The following is a 26018-nucleotide window of genomic DNA, read 5'->3' on the forward strand; positions in this document are numbered from 1 at the left end:
TGAAGAAGTACTCTCCCTTAAAAAAAAAAAAAAAAGCCCCTATTGTTAGTTCTCAGAACTTTATGAATTTTAGAATCGCAGATAAAGACCGTGAGCCTATTAATGGATGCCAAACAAATCTGGGAGGCTAGTATGAAAAAGAAAATTTAGCCCAAACTTGTTAAAATATTTGGAAAGCTCCTAAAGTAAAACACAGCAGGGTATAAAACAAACAAGCACATAACATGACCCCTTCTCTCCCATTCTTTGCCCTCTACTTTCAAAATATATCCAAAATATATCCAATATATAATCCACCACTTTTTACCACCTCCAGAGCCATTTGTCCCCCATCCACATCACCATCTCTCAACTGAATTTTTGTAATAGTTAGTTCTCTCTCCACAGAAGCCAGAATGGTTCCACTAAAACACATCAGGTCTTGTCACTCCTCTGGGCAAACCTCTGGTGTCTTCCCATTGAATTCAGAATAAAGTTAAAGTTCTTACAATCACCTGCAAAGCTTTACCTGATCTGATCTCCCAGGGATTTTTCTGGCCTCACCTCCTACAGCCCTCCCACGGCTCCTTGAACTGGAGGGGAAGCCCCAGGCAAAACACCACAGAGTCCCTCCGTTCTTACCTGAAGTCCACCAGGTTTTCGTGAATAAATACTTCTCAATCTGTTACATGGCTGAGGCACAGGGGCTCAGGAGCAACTGTGCTAGGTTCTAGAGACAAAGATCCAACATAGGTATTTTTCATTATTCCACATCCACTTAAAGGATACCTGGTCAGATTCTTCCTGAGAGTGACCTTATGGGTATGGAATCGTGCCAGGGACCCAAGGAGATGTCAGAATCAGATCTCAGAGCCTTATTTCTATGAGCATCTCCATGGTTTGGCCTGAGGTTGGTACGGTCAGCTACTGCTTGGCTCTGAGAACACAATAGGCACAAGCCTTGGTGTCCAAGTGGGACAGAGAGACACACCTGACTATAGTTACAGGGTGTGTTTTTGATTGGCTTCTGGGTTTGAAAGCTGTGGCCTCTCATCTGCTGAAAATGAACTAGGACCTCTGACAAGGACTGGCAGGTAGCTCCTGATGGAAGAAGGGGAGAACCAGACGAGCAGGGGCAGAGGTGAGGGAAAAAGGCATGTGGTAAGGGCCAGAGTTAATATGGAGGTTAGGGTTGACTTGACACAGCCATGGCCCCTTGTCAAGGGCTCTAGGAGCCTTGTTATTAGCATTCATCAGTGTTTAAGAAGGGAGCTCTAGAGTGTTTACATTTATTTTGAAGAAAGATCACCCTAGGAAAAAGCTGGAGTGTGGATTGAAGGGGCAAAGCCACCAACTCTTTCCTAGTCAACTGCATTAACCTTCTGGTCTCCAGGATTCCACCCAGTCCTCTCTGGACATAGTGGTCAGAGCACTATCTTAGAACATAAAATGTGACCATGAACTCCCCCAGGATAACCTCCAGTAGCTTCTCCAAACTGCCAAATCCCTCACGTGGCTTACGGCTGCCCACTTTTCCTGCTTGATCTCATGGCCCTCCTCTGCACCCTCTGACCTTTTCATTCCTTGAGTGTGCGCAAGTGTCTCTCCCTCAAATCTTCTCCCACCTTCCTCCTCTCCCTGCTGCTTCTTCCTTTAGGCTTCAGCTTAGATGAAACTTTATATTTTTTGTGAGAGAGAGAGCATGAGTGCAAGCATGTGAAGGGGGCGCAGAGGGAGGGAGAGAATCTTAAGCAGGCTGCACCCAGCTAGGAACAGGAGGAGGTGGAGAGCAGAACTCAGTCTGCGCACACTGAGATCATGACTTCATCCTAAGTCCCCCACTTAACTGACTGAGCTACCCAGGTGGTCCAAGGCTTCGACTTAAATGTGACTCAAAGAGGTCTTAACCCACAGCTCTACGAAAATTAGGTGGTCCCATTATTTTCTACCACAAATGGCAATCTGTGATTTATGTACTGGTTTATTCCAAGAGTCGCATACTTTTTTCCTATAGTGTCAGGTGGTAGATATTTCAAGTAGGTCTGATCTTGTGTGAAAGAAGCCACCGACCATACTAAAAGAGATGAGCATGCCTGCGTTCCAATAACACTTTAGAAACAATTAATTTTCACCTGTGACAAGATATTCTTGTTTTAAAAACGCTCCCCATCTATTTAAAAATGTAAAAATCTGGGCACCTGGGTGGCTCAGGTCATCAGCCCAGAGTCCTGGGATCAAGCCCCGGCATTGGGCTCCCCGCTCAGCGGGAAGCCTACTTCTCTCTTCCCACTCCCCCTGCTTGTGCTCCCTCTCTCATTGGCGCATTGGCGGATTCCGCCCAGGCGGGTTTCCAAGGCACTTGACACCGACCGACCTGGTCTGGGCGCTGCGGCTCACTCCTGGGCTCACTCATGAGCTCACTCACGGGCTCACTTCAGCCGCCGCGCCTCCCACTACCCCCGACGCGGACTGACATCCGGAGGCAGGGTCTGCGGACACCTAGACGCGGGGGCGGGGCCGGAGGGGCGGGGCCGGAGGGGCGGGGCAGGGGAAAGGGGGGCGGGATGAACGCCGACTTCCGGCGGGTGAGCGCGGGAGCAAGATGGCCACTACGAAGCGTGTGCTGTACGTGGGTGAGCAAGCGCGGAGCTAGGCGGTATCGGGGCTAACCGGGCCGGAGTGGGTCTCGGCGTGGGGCAGGAACGCGTTTACGGTTGCGGAGGGTGGCGAGCCTTTGTCTAGGCCGGATCGATGGCGGTATTGCTTTGCTTCGAGGAGTTAGCCCCAGACTTCCGCAGTCTTTCCGGGTTTTTTCCAAGCCGGCTGAGATCTAACGGGAACCCCTTTACCTGCTGGGCCGGGAGGATTGGTAGAGGAATGTTATGAGACTCAAGATCCTCGCGCTCCTTCATTTTACAGACCCTCACTGCAGTGATGGTTCAGTCCTGATCCCTGCCCTAAAGAACGAAGTTCCCAGATTAACCCAGTAGAAGTGAGAAAAACCTCCGTAGCGAAGTTTGATGAGGGCTTTGTAGCCTAAGTAGGGGGCAGCTGTGTTTACTGAAAGGGAACAGCAAGAGCAAAAACCCGAAGGTATGAAATAGCCTTACCCATGGAGCAAAGGGGTCCTCTTGGGGGAAACCCAGAGAATTGAGGAAGCAGAGGGAAAGAGGGTGAAATAATTGACAGGGCCCAGGTCGTAAAGAGCCTTGTGTTCGCTGCTAAGGAGTTTGTACTTTATCCTGAGGACAGTGGGAAATCTTTGAAAGAGTTTAAGCAGGGAAGTGATGGATTAAAAATCTGCATGTTCCCGGGATCGCTCTAGTTGGCTGTGTGGAGGAGAGGGAGGCCAGTTAAGAAGCTATTGCAGTAATCCTGGCGCTAAAATGAGCGCCCGCAAGAAAAGGTGAAGAGGTGTAAAAGGTGAAGAGGTGTGTTTCATAAGGATGGTTGAGGGAGCAAATGAGAAACGTGCTTATGTACCCAAAGGACTAAATGGAACAACCCCTCTCCTTGGCTGTCACATGCTAACTGGGCTGCGGGAACTTCTCCTCAAGAGAATGGAGGACAGTGGCTCAGAAGGCATTTGGCATCTTTGCAGGTGGGTTGGCAGAGGAGGTGGACGACAAAGTTCTTCATGCTGCTTTTATCCCTTTTGGAGACATCACAGATATTCAGATTCCTCTGGATTATGAAACAGGTGAGTCCTTTTCATGTCTTGTTCAGAATCCTAAGAGGAAAAGAATTTGAAAAAATTCTAAATGTGCATTCTAATATGGTTGGTATGTAGGAAAGTTCCAGAGGGTGCCTCATTAGGGCAGCAGGACAGTGATCTTTCTAGTTATAGCAGCATTTTTCTGAGGATAAAGAGTGAGCATCCTACTCAAGATTTTAGGATTCGTGCTTTATGCACCGTTGATGCTCAAAATGTGGGATCAATAATTGAGAAGTTAAATAACTTCATTTTTCTGCTTGCTTTGTATGCTGAGGTTAAGGTTTTAATTTGGCTTTGGTAGAAGAATTGACTGCCTGAAAGATTAGAAGTATAATTCATTACTTAGCCTTGTCTTCTAAAAGTCAAAGTTCAATATGGCTTGAAATATTGTTTAAACTGGGAAGAATTAAAGAAGGAGATTCCTTCTTCCAAAACAATGATTGGGTGGATTTTCCAGTGTCAGGATATGGCACGTGACTGACTTCACTCTCCTTGTAACCCTGTTTCTTCCCATTGCCCCCCCGGGTAATTACTTATTTTTGTCCCCACCCCCTTTTTTTTTCCCCAGAAAAACACCGAGGATTTGCTTTTGTTGAATTTGAGTTGGCAGAGGTGAGAAAATTCTGTGTTACCTGTGTTTAGTCTTGGGCTTCTTTTAGTGTCGTTACTGATTACAAAAGCAGCTGCTCTCCCATTTGGTTGGTTTTCTCCCATTTGGTTGGGTTTCTCTAACTGATGCTCCCATAGAGGCAGGAAGTGCCGCTTGATGGAAAGCTTCTCTCAGTTAATTAAATTGTACACTGTTAACAACACTGACATGCCCCTCTTGCTCTGCCGAGCTCCTGCAGCTCTGCTCACTGAGCATTTTTGCCTGGCATTGCTGGTGAATATTTCTTACGCCTTCTTCGAGATGGCAAGTTGCTGCACCAGCAGTTCTAAACTCAGCCAGGATGCGCTCTTTGTTAGACGGACACACAGCCCAGAGAAGAGGTATAGATGGGACTTTTTCCTGTTTTGTTTTGTTTTACTCTGTTTTTCTGTTGCTATGAGTATGTGTTTAGACACCACAAGAAGCTAAACTTGACCTTGTCTTTCCTTGACAGGATGCCGCAGCAGCTATTGACAACATGGTAAGGCTGAGCATCTTCATTCTTACTGAAGTTGCTTTTGGGTGGTACAGAGGGGCCTTGTGCGTCTGCTGGCTTGCTGAACTGTCAGAGTTACAAGGTTGCACGGGGAAGCAAAAAGCTGTGGTCGTGTGAGAAGATTCACTGTGAATTAATCACTTATAAGATCAGTCCTTACTCAAAAGTCCTTTGCCGTTTAACAGTGATACAAATTCAAATCCTTGTTATTGGCCAGTCTCCCACCGGCTGCCCCATGTCTAGGATAATAAATTGCAAACACTATGTAAATTGATTGCACAGTGAAACCGCATATGTTGCAGAAGAGGCAGAATTTCATGAAGCTTCAGACTAATTACAAGTGAGAAATTTCAGTAAGGATAATGGCAGGGCGTGCTCGTGATGCCAGTGATTTTAATATCCTGGAGAGGTCTTTGGGAGTAATGATGAAATGCTGGAGTATTCGTGATTTTCCTATCAGAAAGGAAGTGCAGTGATGTCACAGCATACTGTCGATAGAATCTTGTTGGAAAAAACACTGCAAATTAATCAGCACCCATTGTATCTTTGCTCTACAAATTAGTGCGTAGTTAAACCTGAAATTTATAATAAATTTATTTCCCTTATTTTTAGTTTAATCACAATAAAATCCCATTCCTTTTTTTTTCCCCTTAACTTTTTACTGTGAAATTTTCTTCACTGCTCTAAATGGATTTACATGAAGTGACCATTCCTGGTGCCAGTTATCTTTGGATGATAAAGTTCTTTATTCTTCCTCCGTTACCCACTCACCGAACATATTCCTCAACCCCCCGAGATCATTTCTCACCATTTCAAAGCAGATCTTGGCTTTTGAAGGTGAGCTCAAGTACGTGGAAACTACATGTATCCTTGTAATCCCAGGGCACTCTGGACCTGGAGTCACTTTAAGGAGCACAGGCCTTTGCTAGTATGAAAGAAAGGTGTGTGATGGAGGGAAATTGCCTGCAGCGCCTGGGCTGAGCTTGCTGCTGGGGCTCACAGATTAAGGGAGAACGAGTCATGAACTTATCTCGCATGTAGCAGTAACAAATGCAAAAGCGGTCTGACTCATAACCCAATGGAGTTTAAACACCTAGGTATTTAATCTTTTCAGAATGAATCTGAGCTCTTCGGACGGACAATTCGTGTCAATCTGGCAAAACCAATGAGGATTAAGGAGGGCTCTTCCAGACCAGGTGAGTGGGGCATGTAGGTTCCCCAGCGTGCCCTCCACTGTGGCCCTGGTTGCATTTTTATCCGGATTTACTTGGAAGTAGGTGCTGAACGCCACTCTGGATGGTTTGTGTTGGCAGAGGGCATGAGCCACCTTTGTGGGAAATAAAAAAGAGGTTGAGCTTCTCAGAGTAATTGCATCAGGAGAGAAAGCCTGCTTGATCTCCCATCTTTCCCAGTTTCCTCCACTTCGTTCCTGAGATGTTCCCATCAAGGGCTGGAACTGGCAAGGCTACACCTTCCATCTTGACATAGTTTTGTTTTGTTTTAGATTTTATTTATTTATTTATCTGACAGAGAGAGATAGCAAGAGAGGGAAAACAAGCAGGAGGAGCGGGAGAGGGAGAAGCAGGCTCCCCGCTGAGCAGGGAGCCCAATGTGGAGCTCCATCCCAGGACCCCGGGATCATGACCTGAGCTGAAGGCAGACGCTTAACAACTGAGCCACCCAGGTGCCCCTTGGCATACTTTTTTTACTTGGCCTTCTAAGAGCTGGACTTCAGGGCTGACATTCCCAGTGGAAACGTTATACTTGGGAGATCCCTCAGCCGAAGCCTCTGGCTGAGAGGGCCACTGAGTATGTTCTGCTTTGCAGACAGAAGCAGCTGGCGAGCCGTGGGGCGACGGCTTGAATTTCTGAGCATTTGTTCAATTCTTTTCCTTGCAGTGTGGTCAGATGATGACTGGCTGAAGAAGTTTTCTGGGAAGACTCTTGAAGAAAATAAGGAGGAGGAAGGGTCAGAGCCTCCCAAAGTGGAAACCCAGGAGGTGAGTCGAAGTCATGCGCCTCCCCGGGGAGGCTGGCACTTTCCATAAGAGATTTTTTTGTTTGTTTTCAAGTTTTTGTGGAAATTTGCAAAACATATTTTAAAACATATTCAAAAATAAGGTCTTAGTATTGTGGTAAAGGAGGTATTGAGTGAGTGAAAGAGACAAACAGTAGGTCCCTCACCTTGTGCTCTGTGTGATGAGCTACTCCGCTCTGCCCAGCCCTGCCCAGCCCTGCCCAGTCCCAGGTTGGGATTACCTGCTGAGGAGGACACCTGAGGTGAGGAAGGCGAGTGAGGGCTCCTCTTCACCCCTCCTGCCAGTCCCTCCTTCACTGAAGGACTTTGCCCAGGCGCACGGCCGGGGTGTGGTACCTGCCCTCAGTCTGCACATGGGTCCGAGGCTCTCCCTCCCCGGGAGCAGCCTGCCGGCACTCTCTCCCTACTCTGGACGTCCCTCTCTGGCTGGCTCCTTGGGCTTTCCCAGCGCTCCCTCTGGGTGGTGTTCTCTGGACTTCTTTCTGGGCTCGGAGCATCCCCCTTCTCATCTTGGCCGAAACAGTAGCAGTCACGGATCTTTGCAGCCTCTCCTGTGCTCTTGCCTTTTCTGGTCTCTGTTCTAGTGTCAAGCTGCAGACGTTTTGGCCACCAAGTGTCACAGGCAACGTCGAGTTGCCCAGAATGGGTGGCCTCCTCTCTCTAATCTTGTTCTCCATCTTGTCGATTTGCCACCATCCATCCGCACTCACACTGACCCAAGCCAGAAACTGGGTTGCAAAGCAGAGCACACCTGTGGCCTTCACAGTCGGAGACACCATCTACAGAACAGGGCCTGCGTGTCTTCACGTGCTGCTGAGTTCTCTCGCAGACCGTCCTGAGTCCCCCTCCCCTGTTTGTCCCACTGCCCCCCGCAGCTGCTTCTCCTGCACGTAACAGCAGAAGCTCCCTAGCTGGTCTCTGGTGCAGTGCTCCCTAGCCCTTCACCAGGACAGCTAGAATGATCTGTTTAAGGCACAGACTGCTGCCCTGACTCCTGCCGAGAACTTTTCAGTGGCTCCTACCGCGCATCCCAAGGGATAAAGTTGGGGGGGGGCGTGCCCCAGCTCCTGTCCCCCCATCTCGCTGTCTCACTTCCACCCTCTGGAAAACCAGTCTGTTTCCCTGTACGTCTTCGCTCTTGTGCAGCCTACGCAAGTGTTTATTGCCTGTCCCTTTCTAGACAGGGATTCTGTGAGGTTAGGGGCCTTGTGTGAGCATCTTACTAACTAAAAAGTGAGGTGGAGGAACGTGGTTAAGAGTGTGGGCTCGTTGGGATGCCTGGGTGGCTCAGTTGGTTAAGCAGCTGCCTTTGGCTCAGGTCATGATCCCAGCGTCCTGGGATCGAGTCCCACATCGGGCTCCTTGCTCCACAGGGAGCCTGCTTCTCCCTCTGACTCTGACTCTGCCTTCCACTCTGTCTGCCTGTGCTTGCTCTCACTCTCTCTCTCTTACAAATAAATAAATAAAATCTTTAAAAAAAAAAAAAAAAAAAAAGTGTGGGCTCAGGGATGGGGTGATGATTGAGGTTTTATTTCCAGCTTCACTTACCAGCCTCTTGTTTTGGACAAGTGACTGCACTTCCTTGGACCTCTGTTTCCCCACCTGTAAAATGGGGATAAATAGTGGTACGGCTGGATCATCAGGATGGTAGTAAAGAGTTGATGGGCTAACAGATGTGAACATCGAGAATAGTGCCCTGCTCTTGGCAAGTGCTCTGCGCGTGGCAGCCAATCACAGCCGTGTCCTCTGTGCCTGCGCCGGGTCTCAGCACACGGCCGCTAAACTGAGCCCCAAACCAGTTAGGAACTTTGGACTTTTCTTTTTGGAACATGCAATGCCTGAAAATGTCTCTTATCCCTTTTTAAGCCTTGTCTCCATGGGGTGGAAAACAGGCTCCCTTCCTCCCCCGCTGTCTTCCGAGCAGGCCAGAGGGCTGCCCTCCTGGTCTCCATTGTAGCCAGCCTGGGGGGCCAAGGGGACCCAGCCGAGGGGAGGACATGCTGTCCGCCTGACTGGCATGAGATGGGTTTGGGGGTGTGGAGAGCCACGTATTGTGGGCTAGGGAGGTGGGGTTCTTTGACCGTGGGGCAGGGTGTGGCGAGCTGGGAGCTGGCATGTCTGAAGGCGAGTGTCAAGGGGTCCCAAGCTGTGGGGCAGGGCTGAGTTAGCTGGAGCTAGGTGGCGGGGTTGGGGGGGTCCCCAGAAGTGTCACTGGGGGTCTGGCTGGTGGCTGCCTTCTACAGCCCCAGGCCTTCCCTGGTGGCACCAGGCAGCAGCCCACTCCCCGCACCTGGGTTCTTGGTGTGGGTACGGAAGACTCAGTCTCTGACTTGGGGAGGCGGGGTACTCTCCAACCTGACCATTTCTTCTGTGCCCAGGGGGAGCCCAAGGCAAAAAAGGCCCGCTCAAACCCTCAGGTGTACATGGACATCAAAATTGGGAACAAGCCAGCCGGCCGCATCCAGATGCTGCTGCGTTCGGACGTTGTCCCCATGACAGCAGGTGAGCGGGACTCTGGGCGGGACGCTGGAGGCCGTGCAGGGGGCCTTCCCCTGGGTCTCACTGCTTCCCTTCTTGTGCCCTTGACACTGTTGCTGACCTGAGTTCCTTTGAGGCATCTCAGACCCTGGCTTCTAGTAACAAATGAGGCCAGCCAGGCACTTTTGAGGCTTTATAGGTGCTGCTTTACTATTTTCTTTTTAAATACATTCATGATAAAACAAAACAAAAAAAATCGGACATACGTATTCAAATAATACTGAAGGTAGTAAGGAGAAAACGTCCATTTTTTCCCTCCCTTCTCCATATCCAGTTTATTCTCCAAAAGTAACTGGTTTTTGTTTTGTTTTAATTAATTATTATTATTTTATTTTGACACAGAGAGAGAGAGATCACAAGTAGAGAGATAGGGGAAGGGAGAAGCAGGCCTCTTGCTGAGCAGAGAGCCTGATATGGGGCTCGATCCCAGGACCCTGAGATCATGACTTGAGCCAAAGGCAGAGGCTTAACCCACTGAGCCACCCAGGTGCCTAAAAGTAATTGCTGTTAACAGTTTCTTGAGTCTTTCTAGTGTAAATACCGACTTCCACTCATTTTTTTTTTTAAATCTTAATTTTGTTATGTAGACACATAGTTTAAAAAGTCAATTTCACAAAGCTTGTTTTGAAAAACAGCAGGCCCCTGACCCTGGCCCTGACCCTGGCGCCCCACCAACACCATCTGCTGCTTGTCAGAGGCAGTGGTTTCAACTTCCAGCTGGTTCTTTGGGCATTTACCTCCGTATTGGTAGAGAAGAGATTTTTATGTTGCTACTTCCTGGTTTTTTGTTTTAGAGCTCTGTTGGCTTTCCATTCCATTCCATTCCATTATTTTAGACCTCTGTTGGATTCCTAATAAGGAATCAGCTTATCCCTCTCACTGCCCCTTCATCTTCCTTATATAGTTACTGTAAGTTTGGTTAGGCCATAGGTGATTCTCACTATGTAAGCATCATACTAGGGTGACCTCCTTTCGTGCACAGCATTTTGTTTTCCTGGGATTCGTAATTGTCCAGTTTTCACACAAGCATAGTCTTCTGTTCGTTTATTCCTGATGCTCCCCCTGATTCTGCTGCCTGTGTAAATCTCTCCTCATGTTCACACACAGCAGATAGTCAGTTTCCCTCCCCTGCGGAAGTTCCTTTTGGAGCCTTCTGACTCTCCCCAGCCTGGACCGTGCTGTCCAGGCCCACTGCACAGCGAGTGTCATGGGGTCTCCTGTGTTCACCTCTTAGGTTGGACTCTCTTCTGTCTTCTTTTTTGGTGTATTCCCTCATTTTAGTAGAAGACATCCTTCTGTAAGCTTCTGCAGCAAAAAGCTTGGGAAGTCCATTTTTGGAGAGTGAAGGCGAAATACATGTACCTTCCCACTTAATAGACAGGGTGTAGATTTTTAGAGAAGTCTAATGTTCCAATTCTAGATCCTTTACATAAAACTTCTTTTCTCTCTAGTGCTGAGCTGTTCGATATAGTAGCCACTAGCCGTATCTGACTGTTGAAATTTAAATTAAATAAAATTAAAATTCATGGGCGCCTGGGTGGCTCAGTGGGTTAAGCCGCTGCCTTCGGCTCAGGTCATGATCTCAGGGTCCTGGGATCGAGTCCCGCATCAGGCTCTCCGCTCAGCAGGGAGCCTGCTTCCTCCTCTCTCTCTCTCTGCCTGCCTCTCTGCCTACTTGTAATCTCTGTCTGTCAAATAAATAAATAAAATCTTTAAAAAAAAAAAAAAATTAAAATTCATTTACTCAGTTGCACTAGCCAGGCGCTTAAGAGCTGTTCAATAGCCCTGTCTAGAGGCTTGTAGACTGTCTGTGTGGTGTTCTTTTTTTTTTTTTTTTTAAGATTTTATTTATTTATTTGACAGACAGAGATCACACATAGGCAGAGAGGCAGGCAGAGAGAGTGGGGGAAGCAGACTCTGCCAAGCAGAGAGCCCAATGCAGGGCTTGATCCCAGGACCCTGAGACCATGACCTTAGCCGAAAGCAGAGGCTTAAGCCACTGAGCCACCCAGGCGCCCCATGTCCTGTATTCTAAAACCATGTGCCTTTGGCTAGATCTTACATGAATCTGGATATTCAGTGGGCCCCACTGTATTAGTTTTCTCTTGCTGTTGTCACAGATGACCACAAACTTAGTGGCTTATGACAACGCAAATTTAAAATCTCTCCCATTCTGTAGGCCAGAAGTCCTGTAGGCTACAATGAAGATGGTCGGGTCACTGCCTTCCCTACTGGACGTGCTGGGGGGAACGTTTCCAGGCATATTCAGGTTGTCAGCAGAATTCAGTTCCCTGCATCTGTAGGACTGAGGTACCCCATTTCCTTACTGCTGTCAGCTGAGGGCTATTCCCAGCTTCTGGAGGCTTGCAGCACCCACCCCCCTTCCTCTGTCTTCAGAACCAGCAATGGTGGATCCAGTCCTTCCCACATTTTGAATCTTTCTAACCCCACCTGGGGAAAGTTCTGTCACAGGTTTATGATCATATTAGGCCCATCCAGATAATTGGGGTTGTTTTCCCCGTCTTGAGGTCCATCCATAACCCTAATCGTGTCTGCAAAGGCTCTCTTGCCATAACAGGTTCTCAGCTTCCAGGGACTGGCATGGACGTGTTTAGATGGCTGTTACTCTGTACCACACCCACAGGACAGTGTTTTATCCTCTGGTTACGGAAATTTTCTTCAATTATTTGTTTGCTTTTGTCCCCTCTGATTCCTCTCCGTGTGGAGCCTTCCTAAGTGTTCTTTCTCTATAGCACTCTGTGCTTATTTCCCAGAGGTAAGATCATTTCATCTTTCTGAGGACATTACTGAGTTTTTTCTTCCTATATTTTATGTCTTAAGTCGCTATTTCCTGAGTATTATGTTTTGCTTTGTGTTTGGTCTGTTTGTTTTGGTCTTTGCTTTTCACATCAGATGCCTCCCTCATATTAAGAATGGGTCCCTAACTATGTGCTTGCAGAACTTCCTAGGAGAACTTCCTAGGCATTGCTAAGGCTTGCTGGCTGCGGCTTCCACTGTGGGGTGATTCATTTGGGGTCTTCTTCTGTCAAACCCCAAATATCCATTTCCCTGACATATTCTCTTGGACAGCTGGGAGTCCCCTGAGAAGAGTCTAATCTCCTGCTGGAGGCTGTACATCCAGTTATTAGCCATTGTGATGGTGGGAAGCGGGGCTAGTGTAGAAACCTTCACCTAATACCTGTTTGTCGCTAGGGTCCCTCAGCCCCCAGCTGCGTCTAGTGTATTCCCAGCCAGAGACCTCAGCTTTTACCCACCAGAAAGCAGCCTCCAGCCGCCTGCCTGCGGAGTGAGGGAGGATCCAGGGGTTAGCTGTTTTCTTAAATAGCCGACTTCACTGTTTTTAGAACTACCTTCACCTTGGACCTGAGCTTTCGGCATTTCTGTAGCATAGAGTGAGTTGGTTCTCAGCTCTGCCAGCTTTTAAGATTCAACTTTTCTTTTTTGGTTTAAATGTTTCAAGTTTTTATTTAAAGTCCAGTTTGTTAACATAGCATATAATAATAGTTTGGGGAGTAGAATTCAGTGATTCATCACTTACGGTTTGCCTCCCTCTTTTTTTTTTCTCCTCTGTTCGTCTGCTTCATTTCTTAAATTCCACGTAGGAATGAAATCACGATAATTGTCTTTCTCTGACTGGCTTATTCCACTCAGCATAATACCCTCTAGTTCCATCCATAGCATTGCAAATGGCAAGATTTCATTTCTTTTGATGGCTGCATTGTAGTCCACTATATATATACACCACATCTTCTTTATCCATTCCTCAGTCGGTGGACATTTGGGCTCCTTCCACCGACATTTGGCTGTTGCTGATAATATTGCTAAAAACATCAGGTATAGGTGCTGAGATTCAGCTTTCTGAGGTCTGCTACATGTGGTATGATTCTGTCTGTTTCCTAGCTTTCAAAACTTTTATGTTGCTTGGTCTCCTTCCCCTATCTCTCTCTCTCTCTCTCTCTTTTTGGCCTTTTAAACCATTTTTTTTTAAAGATTTTATTTGTTTATTTGACAGATAGAGATCACAAGCAGGCAGAAAGGGAAACAGAGAGAGAGGGGGGGAAACAGAGAGAGAGAGGGGGAAGCAGGCTCCCCGCCAAGCAGAGAGCACAATGCGGGGCTCAATCCCAGGGCCCTGGGATCACGACCTGAGCCGAAAGCAGAGACTTTAACCCACTGAGCCACCCAGGCGCCCCCTTTTTAAACCATTTTTAAGTGTACGGTTCGGGGGCATTGATCGCATTCACTGTTGTTGTACGCCCATCCCCACTGTCTCCAAACTTTGCTCAGCCCGCACCGAACTGCTGATCCCATTAGCCCACTCCTCATGGTCTCCCTCCTGCCCCTGGGGGCCTCTCCTCTACCCTCCATCTCTGGATTTGCCTGCTCTAGAGACATTTCCTATAAATAGAATCATACACTATGTGGTCCTTTCCTTACAACTGGCTTTTTTTCACTTAGTAGGTGTTCAGGGTTTATCCATGTTATGTGTTGGGGTTCTGTCCCTTTTTTATGGCTGAATAATATCCCGTTTTCTGGATATGTGACATGTTGTTCGTTCATTTATTGATGGATATGAGTATTGTTTCTACTTTTTTGGCTCTCGTGAATAATGCTGCCATGGACATTCGTGTGCCAGTATGTGTTTTAACACCTGTTGTCAGCTCTTTTGTGTATATACTTAGGAGTGGAAATGTACTCACATGGCAATTCCGTGTTTACCTTTTTGAGAAATTGCCAGACTTTTCTACAGTGGCTGTACCACTTTACATTCCCACCTCCAATGTATGAGGGTCTCAGTTTCTCCATATTCCTACCGACACTCATTATTTTCCATTGATTACGGCCATCCTAGCGAGTGCAAAGCGGCATCTCATTGTGGTTTTGATTGGCATTTCCCGCATTTGCTAATGGTGTTGAGCATCTTTTCTTGGTCTTATGAGTCATTTGTAGATCTTCTTTGGAGAAATGTCTGTTCAAGTTTTTTACCCATTTATCAACTGCGTTGTTCGTCTTTCTGTTACTGAGTTGTAGGAGTTCATTATATATTCTGGGTATTGAACTCTCATCAGATAAGATTTACAGATACTTTCTCCCATTCTGTGGGTTGCCTTTTCTATTGAGTATCCTCTGATCCAAAAAGGTTTTTAGTTTTGACGAGGTCATTTTATTTTTTCTCTTTTATTATTTGTACTTTGGGTGTCCTGTTTAAGAAACTTGCCAAATCCAGAGTCACAAAGATTTTATTATTCCCTAAATAAATATCCAAAGATATTATTCCCTATGTTTTCTGGTAAGATTCTGTTTAGTTTTTCTTTAAAAAAAAAAAAAAGAAAGAAAGAAAGAAGGAAAAGTAAAAAGAAACCAGGATGCCTGGGTGGCTCAGTTGGTTAAGCATCTGTCTTCAGCTTAGGTCATGATCCCAGGATCCTGGGATCAAGTCCCACATTGTACTCCCTGCTAATGGGGAAACGGCTTCTCCTCCTGCCTGCTTCTCCCCCTGCTTGTGCTTTCTCTCTGACAAATAAAATCTTCAAAAAAAAAAAAAAATGAGATGCCCTCCATTCAGAGTAGAGCAGAGCTGGAACACAGGTATTCAATTTTCCTTTTTAACTGGAGTCTCTCTAGTCCTTTATAGTGTGAGGATCACACAGGTTTGGAATTCACAGCATATTTTTTTTTTAAGATTTTATTTATTTATTTGACAGAGATCACAAGTAGGCAGAGAGACAGGCAGAGAGAGACAGAGAAGCAGGCTTCCTGCTGAGCAGCGAGCCCGATGTGGGACTTGATCCCAGGACCCTGGGATCATGACCTGAGCCGAAAGCAGAGGCTTTAACCCACTGAGCCACCCAGGCGCCCCACAGCATATTTTTAAATGAAAATACAAATATTAAACAAATATAGTTTATTAGAATCTAGCTTCAGAGGTTTTGTTTTGGGGCGGTTGTTGTGTTTTGTTGTTTCCTCAGAGACTTTGGTATTATTAGAGTACATGGGCTAGGAGTGATGGGAAGTGGGGTAGCTGTCATGGGCAGCCCTGAGTCATATCAGATGCCCATCCCAATGGCCACGAATGTGCCACAGGTCCTGCCATGCTGCCCTGCCTCATGGTTTTCCTGCCGGTGCTGCCCATGGCTCCTAGCCCTGCATCCTGCGCCTGGCCCCCACGCCCACTGTGTGGCACACCTCAAAGTCCCTCTTCATGTGGTTGCAGCAGCTCGGCTGGGACTGTCTGGGGGCCCCACGGCCCCTAGCATCTTGCTGGCAGCTTTGGTGGCACAGTGACCCCACGGCCTGACGAACGGCTCTCTTTTATTTCCTGACCCCTGTACCTTTTCCTTTCTCTGCACCAGAGAATTTCCGATGCCTGTGCACCCACGAGAAGGGCTTTGGCTTTAAGGGAAGCAGCTTCCACCGGATTATCCCCCAGTTCATGTGCCAGGGCGGTGACTTCACGAACCACAACGGCACAGGGGGCAAGTCCATCTTTGGGAAGAAGTTCGACGATGAGAACTTTATCCTCAAACACACAGGACCAGGTGGGAGCTGCTGGGGTGTGGGGGGCTAAGGTCTGCAGGCGAGCCAGCCGGTGACCCAGCGCCAGTGTGTGGCCTGGTCAGGGTCGGGGAAGCAGCATCCATCTGTCTACTCGTGCATACCTGCTGTGGTCTAGCTCCGGCTTGGGCCTGCCATGGTGAACTGGGTCCGTCAGCCCCGCAGCCCCGTCTCTCTGTCGGACATACCTCTCTGCAAGCAGCTGGTCCCCCAGCAGCTGGAGAAAGACAGCTGCTGTGCTGCGTGATCATCTTGAAATTCAGGACTACACTTGAGGGGCCTGAGCTGTGCTGCTAGAGCCCCTCAGGGAATCATGCTTGGTCCCTGTCCGAGACCACCGTTGCCCCTTCCCTTCATTCCTCAAGCCTCCACAGCACCTTCCAAGTGGATAGATGGCCCCCTGCATCCCTCCCAATGCACCTGCTCTGCCTTCCCTCCAAGGAAGGGAATGAGCTGTCTCCTGTGGGTGGCTCTGCTCATGGCCTGGACCCCATCCCCCTCTCCCACCAAGGAAGCGTGGCTTCTGTAGTTGTCCCCCTGCTGCCTTGTGGCTGTGTCCCCTGCTCTGCTGGATCAGCCCAGCAATGTGAAAGTATGTGGTATTGATCTTTAAAAAAAGAGTCCTCCTTTGACTTGTGTGAGCTGTCGCCCATGCCTCCAATGCCCTGGTAAGGAAAACTTGTTGGAAAAGTGCAGCCTCCCTGCCTTTTGTTCCCTCTCTCCCCCTTCAGCCAGACTTCGAGCCCCACGCTGTCTCTGAAGCCACTCTTACCACAGATACCAACAGCATCCATCTTGCCCGTGGCCAGTTCTTGGCCCACATCCTGGGCCGGCTTCTGGCAGCATTTCCACTGCCCTGTCTCCCACAGACATCCCTTTGGGGGTTGGGGGCCAGGGGAAGGGGGTGACGCGCTCCTTCTCTCCCCCAGGCCTGCTCTCCATGGCTAACTCTGGTCCAAACACCAACGGCTCCCAGTTCTTCCTGACGTGTGACAAGACGGACTGGCTGGATGGCAAGCACGTGGTGTTTGGGGAGGTCACAGAAGGCCTGGATGTCCTGCGGCAGATTGAGGTGGGTGGCTGCCCGGGCCCTGGGCCCAGTGGGACAGCTGGAGAGGGGGGCCACGGCTGCTCCCAGGGAGGGCTGCTTCTGCTCAGGTGGCAGCAGGCACCTGGAGAGGGCATCCCTGAGCTGCTCCTTACTCTCCAGCCTCCCTGGTTTCTCTCCCTCTTCTGTCCCCACAAAGGCCCAGGGCAGCAAGGATGGGAAGCCGAAGCAGAAAGTGATCATAGCCGACTGCGGGGAGTATGTGTGAGTCTGCGCTGGCCATCTCTGTGCCGCCCCTGCCTGTCCAGGATCCATCTGCCTGGGAACCAGCACTTGAGGTCGCCTGTCCCCTCTGCGGCAAGCAGGGATGTGTGTTGTGGCCCTTCTTGGGGTCAGCTTGGAGTGGCTCTTGTGCAGACGCAGCCCGGACTCCCTCTGGCTCTCTCCCAGGTGTGGCTCTGCCCGGGAGCGCACAGAGGCACCGCCTTCCCCACTGGGGACGGGCTGCGCGTGGCCTTTTTCAGGCCTTTGCTGCCACGGCTTCTCCTGGGCCCATCCGTGGGGCTCCTGGACATTGCTTCTGGTAAAATAAACCCTCTTTCTTGTACTGCTGAGTCCAGCTAGTTCCTAGGGGTTGTCAGGGATTGCGTCTGTGACTGAGCAGTCCTGCTGAGTTAGGCTGCCAGAGGGGTAGGGCTTAGCTTTTCTTTCCTCCCTTGGGTGGATTCCCGGAGATGCCAGGTGGGAGATCTGAAGCCCAGTACCCTTGTCAGACCATGGTCAGGATAATGGAAATCAGAAATACTGAAGAAGTCCCTGTGTCCTGCTGCCTCCACTCTTGAACTCCTGGCCAGTCCTTGAGGCAGCAAGGGTATGTTATGATTCTCAACAATTCATTTGTTTCTTCATAGTCAGTCTACAGAGGTTTTTTTAAGTAAGCTCTACGCCCAGTGTGGGGCTTGAACTCCTGACCCTGAGATTGAGAGTCGCCTGCTCGAATGAGCCAGCCAGGCACCCCCATTCTACGGAATTTGTAAATGCTATTTTATAACTCGAAGTGCCTTCTCTGTGCCAGGTATTTTGCTTACTTGTCTGGAGGCAGGAGGTCACTCAACTCTGTGGGCCTAATTCAGCCTGCTGCTGCTTTTGTGCATAAAGTTACTGGAATCCAGCCATATCCATCCATTTACATATTATCTGTGGCTGCATCCCTACTGCAGGGACAGATACTGTATGGTCTCTGGGTTAGAGCTTTCCAGAGAAACAGAACCAGTAGGATAGGTGTAGGTATGCATATAGAGATTGATTTATTTCAAGCATTTGGTTCCATGATTGTGGGGGATAGCAAGTCGGAATTCTGCAGGGCTGATAGGCTGGAGACCCAGGAAAGAGTTGATGTTGCAGTTCGAGTCCAAAGGCTGGCTGGAAGCAGAATTCCTCCTCCCTCATGCAGTCTCTGTCTTCTCTCTCTGAATAGCCTTCCACTGATTAGGTGAGGCCCACCCACATTATGGAGGGTAATCTGTGCTACTTCCAATCTGTTGATTTAGAGCCAAACTGACACAAAATGAACCAACACAGCTTCAAAGCCTAAAATATTGACTACTTGAACTTTTACAGGAAGAGCTTGCTAATTGCTGAAAGACATAGCCCCACCCCATGCTGAGCTCTGCTCCTTCTAATGCAGCCACTGCTCACGTCAGGCTGGCTTCTCTCTCCCTTCCCTCTCCACATACTTCCCTCCCCCCATACTGCTCAGTCAGGTGGTTTTTGAGAATCCCTCACCTGCTGAAGGCCCCAAGCAGGGACTGAGCCCTATGGCCACTAGACACCTCTCTCTGATTGGGTTACTAAGACCATTCAGAATCCACTGGGCTGGGCTTTTTCATCTTGAGATCTGGACAAGCCAGGTGCAGGAGAGGCTTAATGCCTCCTGGCCCTGGTGGCCCCAGGAGCGCTCCTGTGAGGGATGATGGCATTCTCACCCTGCCTCTGGCTTCTCTGGGCCCAACAGACTCCCAACCCTTTGTTGAGCTCCTGCTCGGGGTTTCTGCCTCCCTGTGGCCAGGATGTACCACATGGTTACCCTTGGCCCTGTGGGGCTTCCAAAGGAGACCTTCCCCCAAAGCACATGCCTCCACTCTGAGGGCAAATGCTGGCCATCACAGGTCAGTCACTAGGAAAGTTTGTGTTTAAAGGGCATAGCATGGCACATGGCCACCTCCCAAGAGGGAACTAACTTCTGTGACAATGACCTTGTTGCTTTCTCTTCTTCTCTGTTAGCACCCACTGGGCACCACTGCCCATCCCAGTGCACTCCAGAGTATCCACAGGTATTATCATCGTATCCACAGTGGAACTCTATACAGAGGGAAACCAAGGCTCGGGTGACATGCACCCAGAATATGGCAGAACTGGGATAGGAAGCTTGGCCTGCCTCCCCATACTTTAATGTGGTCCTGGGAGGTTTACTGGGCTCTAGCCTCAGGCTATGGCAGGGGCCCAAGGCCCTGGGGGAAGACATAGTCATGGTCCTTATAATTAGTCTGGACCCTCTGGGGAGACTCAAGGAAGCCATGCTCTTCTCTGCCAGGCAGGAGGGGCCTGGGGCCCAGGGAGGAGTGGCCCCATGGCCTGGTTCGGCTGTCACAGCCCAGCACCAGCCTGTTCCGTGGGAAGTCTGTGCACTGACAGAAGTGGACCTGAAGGTGCCATGCAGCATCTGCTATGGCCCAAAGGGCAGAGTGCCTTCCTTGGTCTGCCTGGCTCCCATCCAGGGTGGCCTGGTTGGTGTACACGTTGCTCCATTGTGGCAAACAGGGCTGGGTTTTGCCAGTGCACAGACTCCTTTGGGCTGTGGCCCTGAGATCAGGCCTGCGGCTGCTGGAGCTCCCTCTTAGACAGCAGGTCTGCCTTCAGGCACGGTGGGCTCTAGGTGCCAGTCATGACAACCTGCAGCAACCCTCCCAGGAAGGCTAGGGACCTACTTTTTAGTTGTGAACACTGAGTCTCGTAGGCTTCGGGGGTTAAAAATCTAAAAAGCCATGTTTTCAAAAAACATTTATTAACAGGAAAATTTTTTTACTGCATAATAAAGTGGGAAAAGCATATTTCGAAACAATTTATAGAAGACGGTATGATCCCAATTTTGTAAACATATCTGTCTATAATATATAAACATCTGTATGTGTATATGCTAAGAAGAAAGCCTAGAAATAAATTCACCAAAATATTAAGTGTGTTTATCTGAGTCATACAACTGTGATTTCAGTTGCATTTTTTTTTCCAATTTTTCCTCCAAAACTGCATTATTTTTGTAATAAATGAAAAACCTATTTTTTTTAAGAGGTGGGTCAAGCTTTGTACCTTCAGCAGGCTGGTGGGATCCCCTTGCCTCTGGGAACACAGGGAAATATTCACAGCCTTGGCCATAACCAGGCGTTTTCCTTAGGCCTTGAAAGCAAGTGGGCACACAAGGTCTTCCCTCCACAGATTGCAGGGTCTAGATTTTCCAGGAAAAAGCACAACTCTGAAATAAATACTCCACCTACAGCACACTTTCTGGGAGGAGATTTAGTGGACAAACATGGAAAGGGCTAAGCAAATCAGTAAATCAGTAAATGATGCCAACAGGCGCCTGTTGCTAAGCGTTCAGATGGCAGACATTGTCCTAAATGTGAATGTCCATATGTTTGTAATAGCCTGGAAGGAAAGAACCAATACCTTGCTCCACAAAAGAAAAACGGATTCAAACCCATTTGACTTCAAAATTCTGTCTTCTTGCTATGCTGCCTCTTTTTCTATTTCTTAGGGATTTTTCCATAATGGGTCACTTCCCCACCTTAGAAAACTGTGAATACTGATGTGTTGACTTGGCCTTGAGGCTAGCCTCGCACTGCCCAAACCAAGACTGACCGCTGCGTTTCTTCTCAGCCTTTTCCCACAGCCCACCCCCCCCCCCTTCCTGGCAGCAGTCGCTGACTCAGAGCTATCGGTGCGTCTAACCAACCGCCCGTATTTATCCTGGTCCCATGCACCCAGATAAGCCATGCCTTGAGCAAGAGAGAGGGAAACGGTGGCGTGTGGGCCGCTCCCTGCCGCTGCCGTGCGTGGCTCAGCAAACAGGTAACTGGGAATACGTAGCATGCAGTGAGTGCATGCAGTATCCTGCAATAAACGGGATAAAATGCGTGGACCTTATATCCATTCACAATTGTTTCTCTGCTCAGGGCTTTTTCTGCGCGATCTCATTCAGTGACGGCGGGGATGGCGACAGTTGCTGTAAGTCTGACCCAGGTCAGCAGGCAAAGGCTTACTCTTCAGGTGTTGGGCATGCAAACGGAGGGGGACAACCTCCAGGCATTCGTGCCATGCTCACCCTGACAGGTGAGGTGCACTCCTAGTCTATAAACCTTTTGAGTGATTTGACAGACATTCCTGGTACATCCCGAATTGTGCTGGGCTGTTGGCTGGGCACAAAACATACCAGGTGAAGTAAAAATTAGCTAAAATAATTGGCTAATATTAAATTTATATTTGCCTAAAGGACAGTCCTTGATGTTAGAAAGACAGAAGCGTCAAAGGACTAGAATGGCAAACAGGTTCCCTATTATATACCAACTCTGATCTGACTGCCACCGGACCCCCAAGTTCAGGACCATGAGGCTGTTTCTGGGTACAGTGTGAGAAAGGGCTGGCAGACAGATTCCTGGCGGGAGGCCCTTTGGAGACCCAAAAAGCGCACTGCCTTCAGGTATAGATGGAAAATGAGGCCCAGAGGGAGAAGCCACCTATGAGTCTGGTCTCCTAACCTCTAAGCCAGAGTTTAGATCCCTGCACCGATGGAGAACTCACCACTTTGTCAAGAGTCTGGGCCCAACCTCTGTGTACAGGGAGGGTCTCCCTCTGTGCTCACTCCAGACTCACCTCCCGGTCCCTGTGGAGGGGCCGCTGTCCTGCAGCAGGGCCCCAGCGTCCACATTTGCTATCCCGGGCCCCTCCTTGGGGTGTGGAATGACTGCTGAAGGACTCATTCTTGGGCACATGGGGGGGCTCCACCTTGGCTGGGCTATGCCTGTAGGGTGGGGCGGCCCCACGAACTGCTTTTAATGACAGTGTTTTAGGGTTCGGGCAGCTGGACTCTGTGCCAGCAGGTAAATTACAGGCTTAGCAAGTCAGAAATCAAATAAACAGCCCAACTGCCTGGGGCGGCTGCTCCAAGGAGAACAGCGGTTTCCGGGAACCTCCCCACCCCGGGCCAGCCTTGTTACTGCCTGTCACTCCCCTGGGACAGGGGCCTTTTCTTTGGCTCACAGGTCTTGAGAAACAGGACAGCGCTCCAGGGCGTACAGGGTGGTGCAGATTATGACAGCCTGTTTCTGACAACTTCTGGACATAAGCAGGTGCTGGGAGGCCCTAGCCCCAGCCACAGGCTGTCCAGGGTCACGGAGGTATGGCTGTGGATGAAGGGGATCGCTCCTTAGCACACCAGAAGATGGCAAACAGTTTTCACTTCACGTGTCAACTCTGATCTCTTGGCAGTGGCTGTGTGGAGTTTTAATATGGATCATTTTGAAATTCTATACAGGTTTGGAAAGAAAAAATACCAAGTTTGGTGACTGATGTTTGCCATGCCAAAGGGAAAGCGAAATGATGTCATCTGTGCTGAGCGTTGTCCTCCTGGACCACCCAATGTATCTACCTGCTAGGTTCAATAAAAAGGTAACTTTTCCAGGGAGCTGAGCTCCTCATGATTCAATGTGATGACAGGCGAATGAGGCCCTCCAAATTTTTTGTTTCTACAAAGGTCAAATGTCCATGCCTGGCACTTCTTCCCCAGACAGCAGAGGCAGATCAAGGCAGAGGATGGGGGGAGACAGATGCCATTGGCCTTTGCCTTACATCATGTTGTTCATCAGCTCATTCTTGAGTTGACCCACATGCCTCTCAGCAGGCTGATATTCAGATCCACAACGACACAACAATGAGGGCAAGTCCACATTCTAACAAAAGTGCCCAGAAAATGCCTGGGAGGGGCAGGCAACCGGAGGTGGACTAGACCATGTCTACACATATCCATGCCCTGAAATGAACCGTGAAGAGCCCGAGGTAGCCATTTGGGGCCCCAGGTGCTTCTCAGTTCACCCCATATTACCCGAAGCCCGGGCCAGCAATGGACAAGAATAGGTCCTCAGACTTTTGTTCCAAATGCAAAATGTTGGGCAGCACCTGCTTTTGGAGGAGACGGCTGGGAGAGAACCTGCTTGATGACTCAGACCACCAGGCCTGGAGGCCAAGAGACTGTCACAAACCTCAGGCAGGGAAGGGGGCAGCAGGGCCTGGAGAAGATCCAGCCCTGGCAGGAAGGAGAGAGGAACACAGATACATTGATCTGTGAGGGCCAACCCACCGGAAGTCTGGCGAGGTTTGAGGGTTTCCTGGCTCTGGAGAGGGGCCTGTCCTGGGCGGAAGGGGTCCCCCGCGGCGGGCACTGGCCTCAATGGCAGCCGCAGGCCCGGACCACCATGTTGCGGTGCTTGCGCAGGATGACATTGTTGCTGCTGTCGTAGTAGAGCACGGAGGTGGCGCTCAGCTTGGTGGGGGCGCAGCACGCCTTGGGGACTGCATCTGGCTTCATCAGGTGCACCTGGCCAGAGCAAGGGGGCAGGCACAGGCGTGAACATGGTGGCCTTGCCCTGGCACCCCCACCCTCGCTGGCCCCAGAGTCTCTGGCCACTCATCCTCCCCTGCTCCGTCCTCTGCCTGTAGTGCAGGCAGGTGCTCATGTGGGGACCTGCCCCACCCCGTGCCCCTGTACCCCTGCCCTGGCCCGCTGCCCTTAGGGCCCACCTACTCCCTTCAGACAGGACACCCCAGCACATGGTGTGCCCAGAAGCCCTCCGGGGACCCCTCTGCTCCTCTCTCTGTGTCTCATGATGTGTCTGCATTGTCTCTTGTCCCCATTAGCTGTTTGCCGTCTGTTTCCCCTACCAAATGTGGGCCAGTGAATGTTCCCAGAACCAAACAAAGCCCAGAATCCTCAGTCCACCCCTGGAGTGTCCGGCGCTCTTACTCCTCAAAGTCCTTACGTCCCAGCCCTGACAATGACCTCCAAGGCAGCTCTGTTCTGGGCAGACGGAGACCGAGCGTGTGGAAGCTGCACATGGTGCTGAGTCACGTAGCTCTCGGTGGCGAAACGGGGACCAGGTGTGGGGACTTGTGACCCTCTTAACAGCATGACTGCCAGCAAAGAGCCTGCCTGAAGGAGCAGCCTGTACTCAGCCTCCTAAAAACAGTTCTCCTGAGCAGTGGCAGGATGGGCTGCACTACCTGTGACTCCTCCCTGGGGCCAGGGAGGTGGCCAAGTGGGGAGGTGGCAGGAGAGAAGATGAAGCCTACCACACCCAGGGGTGGTGGCCACCCTGCAGCCCAGGACATCGGGCCTCTCAGAGCCTGCCAAGTGGGACCCAGACAAAGCTGGCTAGGGGCAACCTGTCTGGCAGCTCCAGGTGCAGGGACGGGGCTTGGTGTTCATGTGGAAGAAACTGGGGGACACCGGCCCACCTGCACCAGCCGGGGTCCACATGTCTGGAAACCAGGGAGGGCCTTTCCTGCACTGGGGTGCTGGGGAGAAGTCAGGCACTGCAGGGGTGCGGCCTTCCTGAAACTCCCCCAAACAAGAGCTTTGTTAGCTAAGTGACAGAAAGAAGGCCTTTTACCCTATCTGGCACCAAACAGAATGATCTGTGGAGGCTCATGTGCCATTCCATTTAGCCTGTCTTTGAGCCTCTGGGAGACCAAATTGGAGGGTCACTTACTGGCTGTGCATTATTGGGTACAAATCACGCATCTATGGGGCTCATTTTCTTCTCTGCCAAATGAGTATAATGGTTCTTTTCTCATTTTCCAGCATGAACATATCTAGAACATGTATCCTGTGCCAGCTCTGCCAGGATGGGTCACAGAAATGTCCCAGACATGGTCACTACTCTCACAGACTCAGTGGGGAGGAAGGGGAGACAGGGAACATTCCAGTGGACAAACAGGACCCATGGGGGTTGGCACAGCACACGGGTGCTTAGCACTGGGAGCATAAGCATGGTGACTGACCCTGACAGGAAGGGCCACAGACACGGGGTGTGCAGGTAAGCAGGTGGTAGCTGGGCCCAGAGCGGGGGAGGCGGCCTTCAAGGTGGAGGGAACAGCAAGTGCAAAGCCAGAAAAGTGGGAAAATCGGGCCATCCTGGCACTAGGCCTGTGCAGGGAGATAAGGACACTGGGGCATGTGGGGATGCTGGCGAGGTCAGCAGGGTGGCTCGTGAGGAGTTCTGTGTCCCAGGCCAGGGGCTCAGCCTTCCCCCGGGGAATGATGGGAGGCAAGGCGAGCTTCTCAGCTGAGAACAAAGTGCTCAGCTGTGCTTTAGTGGGGCCCCTGGCTGCTGCATGGAGAAGGGCTGGGAGGATGAGCCCAGGGGGAAATGCTTTCTTCTCTTGGCCCCCAGGACACCCCAAGACCCCCATCACTGCCCTGGCATCCCCACAGAGGAGGCCAGTCCTAGCCACCTCTTCAGTGTCTGCGGTCTCCCCAAAGGAGCTCATCTGTTTCGAGGACTTGAAGCTTGACCACATGCCCCTCTCTCACAGAGCTTCGGCCTGGCCACCTCTCTGACCTCAGATCTGTTGCTTTGGTTTCCCACCGGCAACCCTGCTTGAGATCTAATTGGACCCCAATCTTACGGTGCAGCTGGTGCAGAACTGCTGTCCCCCCCTTCACCACCTTGGACCCCAGCAACGACTCTGCCCCCGACAAGGCTCCCCATCCCTGTCTTCACATAGCCCTCATCTGTAGGCTCCTGGGTTCCTCCCACCCCACACCCATGCCCATGAGCAGCCTTACCTCCACCCTCCACCAGCTGCCCCCACCCCTTGTCGGGTGACCACAGCAGCCCCTCACTTGGCTCCCCGCCTGCCCCACCCTCG

At 50.2% G+C, this 26018-nt stretch overlaps 2 protein-coding genes across 3 annotated transcripts in view; one reads left to right on the forward strand and one right to left on the reverse strand.

The window, feature by feature from the left end:
• The first annotated feature begins 2534 nt into the window (after positions 1-2534).
• Positions 2535-17646, forward strand: PPIE (peptidylprolyl isomerase E). Of its 2 annotated transcripts, none has more exons than XM_059377400.1 (10): positions 2535-2612; positions 3581-3679; positions 4263-4306; positions 4798-4824; positions 5954-6035; positions 6739-6839; positions 9256-9379; positions 15790-15975; positions 16921-17063; positions 17239-17646. In XM_059377400.1, the coding sequence occupies exons 1-10, from the start codon at positions 2582-2584 to the stop codon at positions 17305-17307; spliced, it is 906 nt and encodes a 301-aa protein (XP_059233383.1). In that variant the 5' UTR covers positions 2535-2581; the 3' UTR covers positions 17308-17646. The 2 variants fall into 2 exon arrangements, with proteins under 2 accessions (XP_059233383.1, XP_059233385.1); XM_059377402.1 differs by having other exon boundaries at positions 2547-2604.
• Positions 17647-20084: 2438 nt separating this feature from the next.
• Positions 20085-26018, reverse strand: part of BMP8B (bone morphogenetic protein 8b) — a 30808-nt gene continuing 24874 nt past the window's right edge. Inside the window, exon 7 of the mRNA XM_059377398.1 lies at positions 20085-23685. Coding sequence (XP_059233381.1) covers positions 23536-23685 — 150 coding nt within the window. The 3' untranslated portion in view covers positions 20085-23535. The remainder of the gene's footprint in view (positions 23686-26018) is intronic.

The sequence above is a fragment of the Mustela nigripes genome, chromosome 14 (genome assembly GCF_022355385.1).
Source record: "Mustela nigripes isolate SB6536 chromosome 14, MUSNIG.SB6536, whole genome shotgun sequence".
NCBI classification, from domain to species: Eukaryota; Metazoa; Chordata; class Mammalia; order Carnivora; family Mustelidae; genus Mustela; species Mustela nigripes.